Source organism: Triturus cristatus, chromosome 7, assembly GCF_964204655.1.
Source record: "Triturus cristatus chromosome 7, aTriCri1.1, whole genome shotgun sequence".
Taxonomy (NCBI): Eukaryota; Metazoa; Chordata; class Amphibia; order Caudata; family Salamandridae; genus Triturus; species Triturus cristatus.
In genome coordinates this window covers 36,967,353-36,980,065 of record NC_140590.1, presented here as the reverse complement: position 1 = coordinate 36,980,065, position 12,713 = coordinate 36,967,353, and the positions used below count along the sequence as shown (strand labels likewise).

The following is a 12,713-nucleotide window of genomic DNA, read 5'->3' as shown; positions in this document are numbered from 1 at the left end:
CCTCTCTTTGAGCCATTGAAGGAGGTTGGCATTACGTTGTGGACTCTTAAACCCATCTTTTTGGTAGCCATTACCTCAGCCAGTAGGCTTAGGGAGTTGGCTGCTTCTCTTGGTTAAGGCTTCTTATCTTCAGTTTCTTTCTTATTGAAAGTCATCTCTAACTCTAACTTTCATACCGAGCAGATCACTTTACCATATGTTTTCCCAACTCTGATTCAGAAGAGGAAGAGATTCTTCATCAATAAAGATCTCCATTTCCAGCTCCACAGGTTGTAGATTTTTACGTAGTCTTTTTGTTAATTTTGCCATCTTCCCACAAGGACAGAAGTATTGTTCCTCTTCTGTGAGTCTCTGGGTTAGGACATCTATTTCTTTTGCTTCTGATGTTCATGGAGACATCTTACCTTCTACCATTCAAGGTCGTCCACTCGTGGGAGTGGTTGCTATCTGAGTCGAAGCTGAGGAAGGTTCTAACTAGGATATATGTTGAGCCGCTATCTCAGCCGACTCCTTCACGTTTGTATCTGATTACAGACAGTATGTGGGAGATGTACAATTTTTAAATTTTAAATTAGAGTTTTGCTGCTGTTCGGTTCAGATCTAGCGTGTTATAAATATATTTGATAGAATAAAGCATTGAGTAGCATTGCAAACAAGAGTCTTATGCTGGATCAAATTCAGGTATACTGCACTAGTATATCCACAAATCTGTAAATATTGAGAACAGGAAGGGCAATCAGAGTAAAGAAGATTACCTGTAAGTAATTAGTGAATTGCTTTTTATACTTTTTAGCGCCATCTATTATACATGTAATATACACTTTTTTTCTCAACATTTTATTTATTTTAGTTTGATTTGTAAAATATTTTTTCAAGCTGATGATCTATTATCCTCAGACAAGGATTGTCTGTGACAGAAGTATGTGCCTGACCAGTCTGTCATTCTGGAGAGGGAAACCTATATGTAATGTGAACAAACACTGGCCGTCTTCTGAAGGGTAAGATTAGTGCACACACAGGATAACAAGCATGTGCAGTGCTCGCCTTTGGATGTACACTAGGTATCTAGAAATGGCAGCAGAGACCATACGCTCCTCATCTGCGGAGAAGGACAACAAGCTGTCGGTACTCCAACTCCCTTACTGGTCCTAAGTGGAAGGATCCCCTCATTGGCCCTCACTCACCTTTCTTTTTCTTTAGAACAAAGTACACCGTGACTCCAACGATCACCACCACGGCTAGCACCCCCACGACAATGCCTGCGATCGCCCCGGCTGACAGTCCTCCAGGTGTTGTGGGTGTCTCTGTCAAAGAGAAGCAGGATAATTTAAATGGGAAGTCTGAATCCAGCTACTGTTAGAGCCACACCCACCAAAGACCCGAAACCAAAAAGGACATCCCCAGGAGGTAGATGTTAAAAAATGACTCATGTAAAAGGGATTTTAATGAGAGCTAACCTACATCAGAAAATAACTGTCTGGTGAAGAGATCTGCTGAAGCCTAGTTTCTACACCACAATTTCCCAGTGCGTTGTGATCATTCTGGTTATTCATCACATCCACAGTTCCTCTCATTTTGTGTTAATGCAGCGACTAGTGCATAGTTTGCTTCATTTTAGCTACTCAAAAGAGGCTATGAAATGAAGAAAAGTTCAATCTAATAAAATTATCAATGACTGTAATGCTTAGGGACAGGATTTATGTAATACCCCAATAGAGACTAGAGGACTCCTTGTATTAAATCCTCAGTGTAAACTGTATGATCCTCAGTGCAAACTTTAAACTTTATGATCCTCAGTGTAAACTGTACAAGCTCAGTGTAAACTGTACGATGCTCTGTGTAAACTGTAAGATCCTCAGTGTAAACTGTTAGATCCTCAGTGTAAACTGTATGAACCTCAGTGTAAACTCTAAGATCCTCTGTGTAAACTGTACGACCTCAGTGTAAACTGTAAGATGCTCTGTGTAAACTGTAAGATCCTCTGTGTAAACTGTACGACCTCAGTGTAAACTATAAGATGCTCTGTGTAAAGTGTAAGATCCTCAGTGTAAAGTGTAAGAACCTTAGTGTAAACTGTAAGATCCTCAGTGTAAACTGTATGAACCTCAGTGTAAACTGTAAGATCCTCTGTGTAAACTGTACGACCTCAGTGTAAACTGTAAGATGCTCTGTGTAAACTGTAAGATCCTCTGTGTAAACTGTATGACCTCAGTGTAAACTATAAGATGCTCTGTGTAAAGTGTAAGATCCTCAGTGTAAAGTGTAAGAACCTTAGTGTAAACTGTAAGATCCTCAGTGTAAACTGTATGAACCTCAGTGTAAACTGTAAGATCCTCTGTGTAAACTGTACGACCTCAGTGTAAACTGTAAGATGCTCTGTGTAAACTGTAAGATCCTCTGTGTAAACTGTACGACCTCAGTGTAAACTATAAGATGCTCTTTGTAAACTATAAGATCATCTGTATAAACTGTAAGATCCTCTGTGTAAACTGTAAGATCCTCAGTGTAAACTATATGATCTTCAGCATAATTTGTACGATCCTCAGTGTAAACTGTATGAGCCTCAGTGTAAACTGTAAGATGCTCTGTGTAAAGGGTAAGATCCTCAGTGTAAAGTGTAGGAACCTTAGTGTAAACTGTAAGATCCTCAGTGTAAACTATATGAACCTCAGTGTAAACTGTACGATCCTCAGTGTAAACTATAAGATCATCTGTGTAAACTGTAAGATCCTCTGTGTAAACTGTAAGATCCTCAGTGTAAACTATATGATCTTCAGCATAATTTGTACGATCCTCAGTGTAAACTGTATGAGCCTCAGTGTAAATTGTAAGAAGCTCTGTGTAAAGTGTAAGATCCTCAGTGTAAAGTGTAAGAACCTTAGTGTAAACTGTAAGATCCTCAGTGTAAACTGTATGAACCTCAGTGTAAACTGTATGATTCTCAGTGTAAACTATAAGATCATCTGTATAAACTGTAAGATCCTCTGTGTAAACTGTAAGATCCTCAGTGTAAACTATATGATCTTCAGCATAATTTGTACAATACTCAGTGTAAACTGTGCGAGCCTCAGTGTAAATTTTAAGATGCTCTGTGTAAACTGTATGAGCCTCAGTGTAAACTGTACCATTCGCGGTGTGATCTCTGGGATCCTCTGCCTTCCTCTACTTTGGGAATGTGTTCCATTAGTGGAGAATGGGTGATCCCATGCATCCACCTATGATTTTGACCTGAGTTTGCGCCCAAACTGTGTCCCTACCCGACAGAGGCGTGAATAGGAGAAAAATCTTTATTTGTCCTTTTTACTTGCAGCACACATGGAAAGAGGAAACGCCTCTCAGGATTCTTTTTGCACAAGAAGGTGTCCTGTACAATAATAATCCTGACCATAACACAGGGACACTTGCACTATGGTGCCAGGGTGTGTGCATTGGCCCTCAGCAGCGTAAAGAGAGAGCACAGAAATGCTCCATATCTTTGTAAATATGGAGTATGTCTGATCCTTTCCTATCTTGCAACGCAGTGCGGTAAGTCCCCCTGCTTAACAGTGTTGTGTAAAAAATAGAAAATATGCCTCTTAATGTCCTTTCCTTCGCCAATCACATGTACACAGACCCATGGGAAGGTGACTCATCTACACATCCTTTGCTTGTTTTTGTTCCATTATACTGAATATATGTGTTAGTTTATGTTGTGTATGTTATTGTTTCTTAATCCCATGGCTACTTAGCCACATTTTAACAGATTTGTGATTAAAAGGCAGCTTTGGACATGTTCTTCAAAGTTTTCTCGGCACACAATGACAATTATGGACTTTTACATGAGTGCCTCATTTAGGACCGATGGGTTCGTAGCCAATTAGGTAACAATGCTGCTGGTTCTATCTCAGAGGAAAAAGTCTTCACCCTCAAGTTTCACTAGAACAGTTACAGCTTGCTTGCTTTGTCTGCTTGTTGGGTGACATCTGTGCTACTACGACTGAACCTCCACGCCCAGATGGATCAGCAGCCCCCACCCACCCAGCTCCATGAGACCCTCACGGGTGAGTAGGTGCACTTTAAAAACCCTTTATTGATTTGTTATCGAACTAGAATCTGCTGACAGGTGAGCCCCTCTAACTCAGGCCGAGGGAAGGGCAGGTAACCTCGCCTGATCTCTCCTCTCCTCTTGTTTAGACACTAGGGTAAAATCCTCAATGTGAGTGTCAGTGCCTGTGTTTGTGAGCGCATCTCTAGAATTCTGTGTCTTCCCCTTCACGTGACAACACATCCCACTATTCAGGAACCTTTTCAGGGGCTGGAATTACGCCCCATGTAGACATTTGTTTCAAAAGTGATATATTTCTCTTGCGATGTTTGTGATTTGTTGCATTTCTTTCTCCTATCGCCAGAGGGTGGTTAGTATGACTCCACCTCCCGCCCCCACCCCTCCACCCCTCCCTCAGCGTTCATGGTCCACCCATGAATGTTTTCCATTATCCAATTAAAATGTTAGGGATTTGCATTAATACCTAAACAACGCTGCATAAACGGGGCAATCTCTGGCATACTGTGGGCATCCATAGTAAGTTGGTGCACATCCCTGATAAAATGATGCCCATGGCTCTTAGTATTTTGATGCCACAATGGTACCCCCCTTGGCATAGAATAATGTTCATAATTCTTGACATATTGTAAGCATCTATGACATGTTCAACAATGGGGCTCCCCTGCGGGATGCTACTCCTGGTGCACTGGTGGGACAAAATAGTGGCGATTCTTGGCATCCTGTGGGCTTCCATGGCATGAGTATGACCACCCTGGCATAATGGTAATGAAACTACTTGCCATAAAATATACATTATTTTTGAGTGATGGTGATGTTTGAACGCAAGGCACAATCTGTCCATGTGTGACACACTGAGATTTACTAATCACATTTGTAATTACTGAAATCAGCTAATATTCCTTGTGAAAAATTGCTTTCCCCCAAAATGGCATGTATATTTGTGGGACATTTGAGTGTATTTAGCCAAATAGAAAATTTGTATTTAATAGCACAGTCTTTATAATTCTAAAAATGGGCAAACTGGTGTTTGGAGGAATTATGAATGCAATGAGTTTGGGAGACTTAATTTGTTTTTTTTCCTTAATATGTTTTTTTTCTTCCTTGAGGACCCAGGGTGCTTTCTGATCTTGGCTTCATTTCATGACTTGTGGTATTTCACCATCTCCATTAATTTAGTTTTTTAATGACATTATGGCAGCTTCACTTTGAGGTCTGAGCCTGTGGTAAATGTAGAAGAATCCCTGCTGTTTGAGCTTTTAAGGTGTGTCTCTCTGTGCTGTCCACAGCCTGAAAGATGAACTCTATGAAACTTTTACTGTTTCCACCATGTTACTTCCAAACAGCCTGTTAGTCTTAATGATAAACTGTGAGCCGTATGGGTGCAGTATGTTTGGAGTGTTTTTTAGTATTATAAATATTATTATATTGATATCATGCTGGCTTTATCATATACCTTCATGTATTGGGATTTTATATGTTTTTAATCTGTTTTCTTTTATGATCCCGCCACTTATAATATCCCTCTCAGATAAGATAAGACCTCCAGCACAAGGAACACACATACCCCTGCATGGCTGAAGACAACAATTAGATGGAAGCCAATGGTCATAAGTTGTGCACGGACGGGGGGGCGTGGCTTCGGCGTCTTCGGTGATGGCCGCCGATTTCGGGAGCTCCGTAGTACTGTGACACAGTTCACCCTCTCCAGGATATTTTCGCCACTTTTTGGAGCGCGGAAAGTGCATATATCAGCGTCGGAAGTGTATCCTGATGCAACGCAATATCTTTTCCACCGTTTGGTGAGCTCCTAACAGCTTTTTCTCTTCAAAACGGCTGAAATGCACTCACGGCCGCCATTTTGTTTTCATTTTTCAGGCGTTTTTCACATTCCCTGATATTTTACCTCAGAAGTTGCGTATTATCGCCTGAAATGACTACTTAACCAGAATTTTTCTATTGCTTCATGGATTTCCTGTGTTAGGATGCGCTTGGATCTTCATATTTGAACATTCCAGTTGTGCTATTTATTTACTTCAAGTTATTTTGCTCCACGTCTGGTTCCAGACTTGTGGGTTAAAACTGCCTTACCCCGACTCCGTACCTCTGCCAGCTTGCTTTGTGTTACAATACTCTCTGGGTCTGACTTTTTTGAAGCCGTCATCAGCATTTCTGCGTCTAACAAGATCTACAATATGGCGGCATCTCGAACCAGCCGTAAAGAGGTGCCGCAGTCCGCTGGTGCCTCTTTAGAGGACTTCAATCCTTTTACTATTTTGCCAGAAACTACAGATGAAGCTCTCAGTGACTCTATGGCCATAAAAAGCTCCTCTTCATCTACGACTCGTTTGGGCTCCAAACAGGGGTCTAAAATTCCATCTTCAACTCCCCTCACCCCTAGGAAAAGAGGGAAAGCGAATCCTCCATCTCCCACTGGCTCTTCTACACCCCTTTCAATGGAACTTCTTCTTGAGGAGATTCGCGCCCTCAAACCCTATATGGAGGAAACCAACACCCGTTTGCTGAGATTAGAAGATAACTGGTCTCACACTGAACAGCGGGTGGAGGGTCTGGAGAAACGTGTTGATGCTGTTCAGGAGTTCGCTGACAAGGTTCCTCTTATCCATAAAGATGTTGAACGTCTTCAGCAACAAGTTGAACAATTGGAAAATCGTAATAGGCGTAATAACTTGCGCATTTATGGTTTGGCTGAAGGTCTTGAAGGTTCTAACGCCATTTCCTATTTTCAGTCATTTCTTCCGACTCTTCTTGGCCTTCCGGAATCTCCTCCATTAAATATCCAGCGTGCACACCGTTTGGGCCAGAGTCCCCGTTCTTCATCTTCATCAACAAAACCCAGAGGAGTAATTTTGTACTTTCTGGAGTATACGGATCTACTTAATGTTTTACAAGCAGCCAAACAACGAGGAAAAATTACCTGGAATGGTTCCAACCTCTTCTTTGCTCAGGACTATGCCAAAATAACTGCTGACCGTCGAAAAAGGTTTTTAGATATGAGACCAGCTCTACGCAGTTTGAATGCCCGTTATGGCTTATTCCACCCCTGCCTTTTTAAAGTGACTCTTAACAACAGAACCACCAACTATGAAGATCCAGCTGTCCTGCAACAATTTTTGGACTCTTGTAAAGGAATTTCCATGGATATCTCTAAACCATGAAATGTCGTGTAGTGTTTGTTGCGTATTTACCCGTTTATGTACACTTCGTATGTGTCAGCCATTTTCGTAAGTTTTTGATGTCATTATCACTTCTCACATTAATTGTTATCTTATTTCATTTCTTTTCTGCCAGGTTGTGGTTTCCGTGCCCCCCTTCTTAATATTCTACGTTTCGCCTGGATGGTGTTTCTCTGTGTACTTCGCGTCCTGCGTCCTCCCGTCTGGCGTGTGGCCCTCCCCATATGGCTCCACCTACCCCGTTACTCTTGTTCTTTTGTGGTACGTTTTCTGTTATTGTACTGTTTTATCAATTGTTAGCTGTAATTTGTTCTTCTGTTTCCTATCTCTTTTTCCTTTTCCCTCTTTTCTCCTCACTCCTCTGTTCTTCTCTATCTCTGGTTGTCCTCTTATATTTCTCATTTGTCTACAATGTTTCTCTTATCCTCATTCTCTTTTTTCTGCACTGTTTCCTGATCTTCTTTGTTTCTCACTGCTATTTTTCCACAATAAGAAGTTGTTTTCATGTTTTTGATGTGTTTTTTTTTTATTACTTCTGTCTTTTATGCACAATATATTCTTTTATGAACAGTTTTGAATATATTTAAATATGATCTAATATGTCGTTAAACATTATATCTTGGAATGTTAAAGGCTTGGGTTCTCCTATCAAACGTCAACGAGTTTTGTCTCATATTGCAAACTTAAAAGGAGATATTGTTCTTCTACAAGAAATCCATATACCGGACACTGAGGTAACTAAATTGAGACGCTGTTGGGTGGGCAATGTTTTCGCATCACCAGGTTCCGGAAAACGCAATGGCGTTGCTATTCTTTGTCACAAGCGCTTAGATGTTCAACTCATAAGTCAAGATAGTGATTCTGAGGGTAGATGGGTTGTGGTCTCTTTGCTAATTAACAAGATTCCTCTCACTATTTTTAATGTTTATGCCCCTACTTCCCCAGATAAATTGTTTTGGCCTCAGATTCTCTCCCGTTTAATGCAATGTACTGATGATTATTTAATTTTTGGGGGGGGTTGCAATATGATTGTGGATCCCTTTATTGACAGGAATTCCAGCTCCAGGTTCGTCCCGTCCTCTATGCATTCTCAATTGATGTCTGCTATTTCTCAAAGAGCTCTTGTAGACTCTTGGAGGCTGTGTCACCCCACACTACAAGAGTATACTTATTACTCACCTGCTCACTCCTCCCAATCCCGAATAGATTATCTTTTTATTTCTAAAGCTCTTCTTCAACACATTTCTTATTCGGACATAGGCTCTATTCTTCTCTCTGATCATGCCCCAGTTTCCTTGAATTTAGATTTACTTCCTCCCAGTAAAGGAAATAGACGCTGGAGATTCAATAACTCTCTTCTTTTAGACCCTAAGTTCCCGCCAGCTTTTCTCGAATTTGCTTCTTTATTCTTTAAAGAAAATGAGTCCCCTCAAGTATCTCCTCAACTAGTATGGGACTCCTTTAAAGCTGCTTCTAGAGATTTTATTATATCCTTTGTTGGCCGGAAAAGACGTGCAGCTTTTCTCTCATCTCAAGCACTTACTTCACAAATCAAAAAACTGGAACATCTTTATTATTCATCGAAAAGTCAATCTACCTTGAAAGAATTAATTAATGCTAAACTCTCTTTCAATAAGCTTTCTACTGACTCTGCCAATTTATATTTACTCAAGTCTAGTGCTAAATTTTATAGTGCGCAGAACAAATCTGGCAATCTTCTTGCTAAATATCTCAAGATCAAAAAGGAACGTACTAAAATCGATTCTATTGTATCCTCTGCTAATGCCGTGCTTCATAAAGATGAAGACATTCTTTTGGAATTTTCTAATTTCTATAAAACCTTATATACTCCTGAATCTACTCCTCTTTTATCTGACATTGATCAGTATTTAGCTTCCATCCCTCCACCTCCTTCTTTAGATGTTGATTTCTCTGCTTTAGAATCGGATATTCAGATTGAAGATGTTCTTACTGCGATTCAGTCACTTAAAAAGGGAAAGGCGCCAGGTCCTGACGGTTTTACCATAGAATTTTATACCCATTTTTCCAAATTACTTATCCCTAAATTACTCAACTTATTTTTGTTTTTTATATCTTCCCGAAAATCTGAAGGTTCTTTTCAAGAAGCTTTGATTTGCCTTCTTCCAAAAGAGGGTAAGGACCATACATTATGTAAGAACTACAGACCTATCTCTTTAATTAATCTAGATTATAAGATTTTTGCAAAGATCCTTGCGCTTCGTTTGGACAATATTTTACCTCATTTAATTGGCAAAGAACAATGTGGCTTCATTAAAGGTCGTCATCTCTCAGATAATACTCGCCTCTTTTTCAATGTCCTTAGTAAATCTCAATCTCATAAGTCTTCGTTAGCAGCTGTAGCTTTAGATGCTGAAAAAGCTTTTGATAGGGTTAATTGGCAGTTTATATTTTCAACTCTTACTTGGTTTGGTTTTGGCCCTAAATTTTTATCCTATATTTCTTTACTTTATTCTTTTCCGAGATCGTTTATTTTAGCTAATGGCCTTGTTTCTTCCTCTTTCCCACTTCTCCATGGTGTCAGACAAGGGTGTCCTCTTTCTCCTCTTTTATTTATTTTGACGTTAGAGCCCTTTTTATTAGGGGTGGGCGGAATTTGCGGAAGCGACTTCCGAAAATTATCGCGAAAATGTTAAAAATCTCCGCAAACAAGCAGAAATATCGCGAAGATGCGGAAGTTTTTTTCCGGCATGTTCGCGAGATTTTCTGCATGGTTGCGGGTCGCCAACTTACCCATGTGTTTGCTTGCGGGCGCGGCCATCTTGTTTTCAGTTGTCTCGCGGTGCATGATCGCGAGAAAAAAGACGTGATCGCGCGACGCATGACGTCACTGCGGACGCGAACTGTCGCGAGACAGCGCAAATGGCTAAAACAATACAACATCTCATTGAGAACGCGACCGGATCGGGAAAACTTGTCGGCGAACGCGGGGATTCAGGTAAGGCGATCGCGCGCGCGCGAGAATGTATTATTTTACAGCGCGAGCAAGAACCAAATTATCGCAAAGCTGCGGAATGCGGAAATTTTGACATTTCCGCACTCTCCGCGGAACGCGGAAATGCCAAATTATCGCAAATTCCGCGAACGGAACGGAAATTTTGCCCAGGCCTACTTTTTATCTAAAATCCGGATGAATGAAAATATTACTGGCTTCCCGTATGGGGATAAACACTTAAAGATCTCGGCGTACGCTGATGATATTCTTTTATTTCTATCTAACCCTCAGACCTCTCTACCGGCTTTTCTTTCAGAAGTTTCTTCTTTTTCTTCTGTTTCAGGTTATAAACTTAATGTGGATAAATGTGAAATTCTTCCATTAAATAAATATTGTTTTCATGCTGATTTTGTATCTTCTTCTTTCCATTGGAGTTCTACCAAAATTAAATACTTAGGTTTATAGTTCACCCCTTCTATTAAGGAAACTATATCGCTTAATCTTAAAAACCTCCAATCGACTCTGATTAGTTCCACAACAAGATGGCACCCCTTGTTTTTATCTTGGTGGGATAGATTGCATTCTATAAAAATGATGTTGGTCCCTATAATCTTATTTTTCTTGTCTAATCTGCCTGTTAACATACCTAAATCCTGTTACAAACAAATATATACTATTTTATCAAAATTTTTGTGGCAAAACAAAAAATCTAGGATGTCTTTTTCCAAACTTAAACAACCTAACAATTTGGGTGGGGTTAATTTCCCTGATTTTGCACTATACCATACTTCCTTCTTTCTTAAGAATTCTTCTTCCCTACTATCTCAAAATACGACTGATTTGTTATCATTACCTCTGTGGGTAGATATTGAATCTTCTTTCATTTACCCTCTTTCATTTGATGACTTTTTATCCATATCGAATTCTCCTCAGAAATTTTCTTTTCCTATTCTTAAACATACTCGTAAAATTCTTCATCCTCTTACACTAGATGGTTTAGATGACCGTACCCATTTCTTACAATCACCGATTTGGTATAATACTCGTATTAGGATCAAAAATCGGACCCTTTTTTGGAAAGAATGGTTCAATCTTGGTCTTAAATGGACTCATCAACTTTTCATAGGCGATACTTGCATCCCTTTTCATATACTGCAACAACACTTCTCTCTTCCCTCCTCATTTCTTCCTAAATATAAATTATTGACCTCAGCTGCCCAAAGTTCCTATGATAAGCTCCTGGCTTCCTCCACACAGATCATTTCTTCTCCTGTTACGATTTCATTCTTGAAATCGAACCCCTCAGCCTCTCAAATTTACAATAAATTGAGACAAACTAATCAGACTCGGGACAAATCTGCAGTTGAAATTAATTGGGAATCCGACTTAAGCACTTCCTTTTCCACGTCAGTATGGGATAACATTTGGATTAAGATAAGGAAATCTTCTAGGGCAGCAAACACCACACAAACATTATTTTTTATATATAATAGGCTATTAATTACTCCAGCCAAATTGCATCAGAATAACCCTGTCTCTCCCTCTACTTGTTGGTCATGCCCAGCTCCAGTTGCAGACCTTAAACATATGTTGTTTACTTGTCCAGTTATTCACCAATTTTGGATTAAAGTTTGGCAGCAAATTAACAAAATATTTCACACACAGATCCCCTTTTCTTTCTCTCACATTCTTCTAGGTAGTGTTGCGGAAGTTTGGCCTTCCTCCACTTCCCTTAATACTCTTATTATTGACTTACTCATTGCTGTTGCCTTTCAACAGATCACTAAGTCGTGGAAAAATGCTTCTAATGTCTCTTTTCAAGCCTGGTGGTATGGCGTTTGTTATAATCATAGGTTGGATAGAGCTTATGTTTATCCGACTACTCTGGCTATTAAACGTGACTTGTTATGGCTTCCTGTTACCAGTTTTTTAGATTTATCTGCTCAATCATTACCATCCCATGTTCCTGCCATAGAGGAAGTTTCCAAGCCTCCTTAAATTAAGTTTAATTCCATTAAAGTAACTTAAATGTTGTTCTAGTTTATATATACTCTCCATATATAAGTGAATTCGTAGTAGTGAGTTCATTATGATGTACCTGTTGTATTTGGTGTACAATACTGTTCTATGGTATTGTTATAGGATTTATATATATTTTTCTTTTTCTCTCCCTCCCCTTTTCTTCTCCCCTCTTTTCTTTTTCTCTTCCCTTAGTATATATAGTTTATTTTCTATTTGATATTGTTTCTATATGCTGGACTGTACTATTGATGTATCTATTGCTTATATTCGATAAACTTTCTTTAAACTCAAATAAGTTGTGCACGGACAAAACAGAAGTGACCTTCAACAAGAACACCTCACCATGAGACTCCAACTGGTGGCCGACCAAAGTCAGATGCACACCCACACCCACGCCAGGAACATCAGAATAATCAACAGCAAAATGGACATAAACACACAAGTGAACGCTGTCACTGCATCCTGCTTCCACAACCTG

The 12,713-nt window shown here is 39.8% G+C and overlaps 1 protein-coding gene across 1 annotated transcript in view; it reads right to left on the bottom strand.

Annotated features, from left to right (window-relative positions):
* LOC146808750 (cell adhesion molecule CEACAM1-like) overlaps positions 1–12,713 on the bottom strand; it is a 155,200-nt gene that overhangs the window by 41,207 nt on the left and 101,280 nt on the right. Inside the window, exon 6 of the mRNA XM_085615561.1 lies at positions 1,185–1,304. Within this exon, the coding sequence (XP_085471687.1) occupies positions 1,185–1,304 (120 nt within the window). The remainder of the gene's footprint in view (positions 1–1,184; positions 1,305–12,713) is intronic.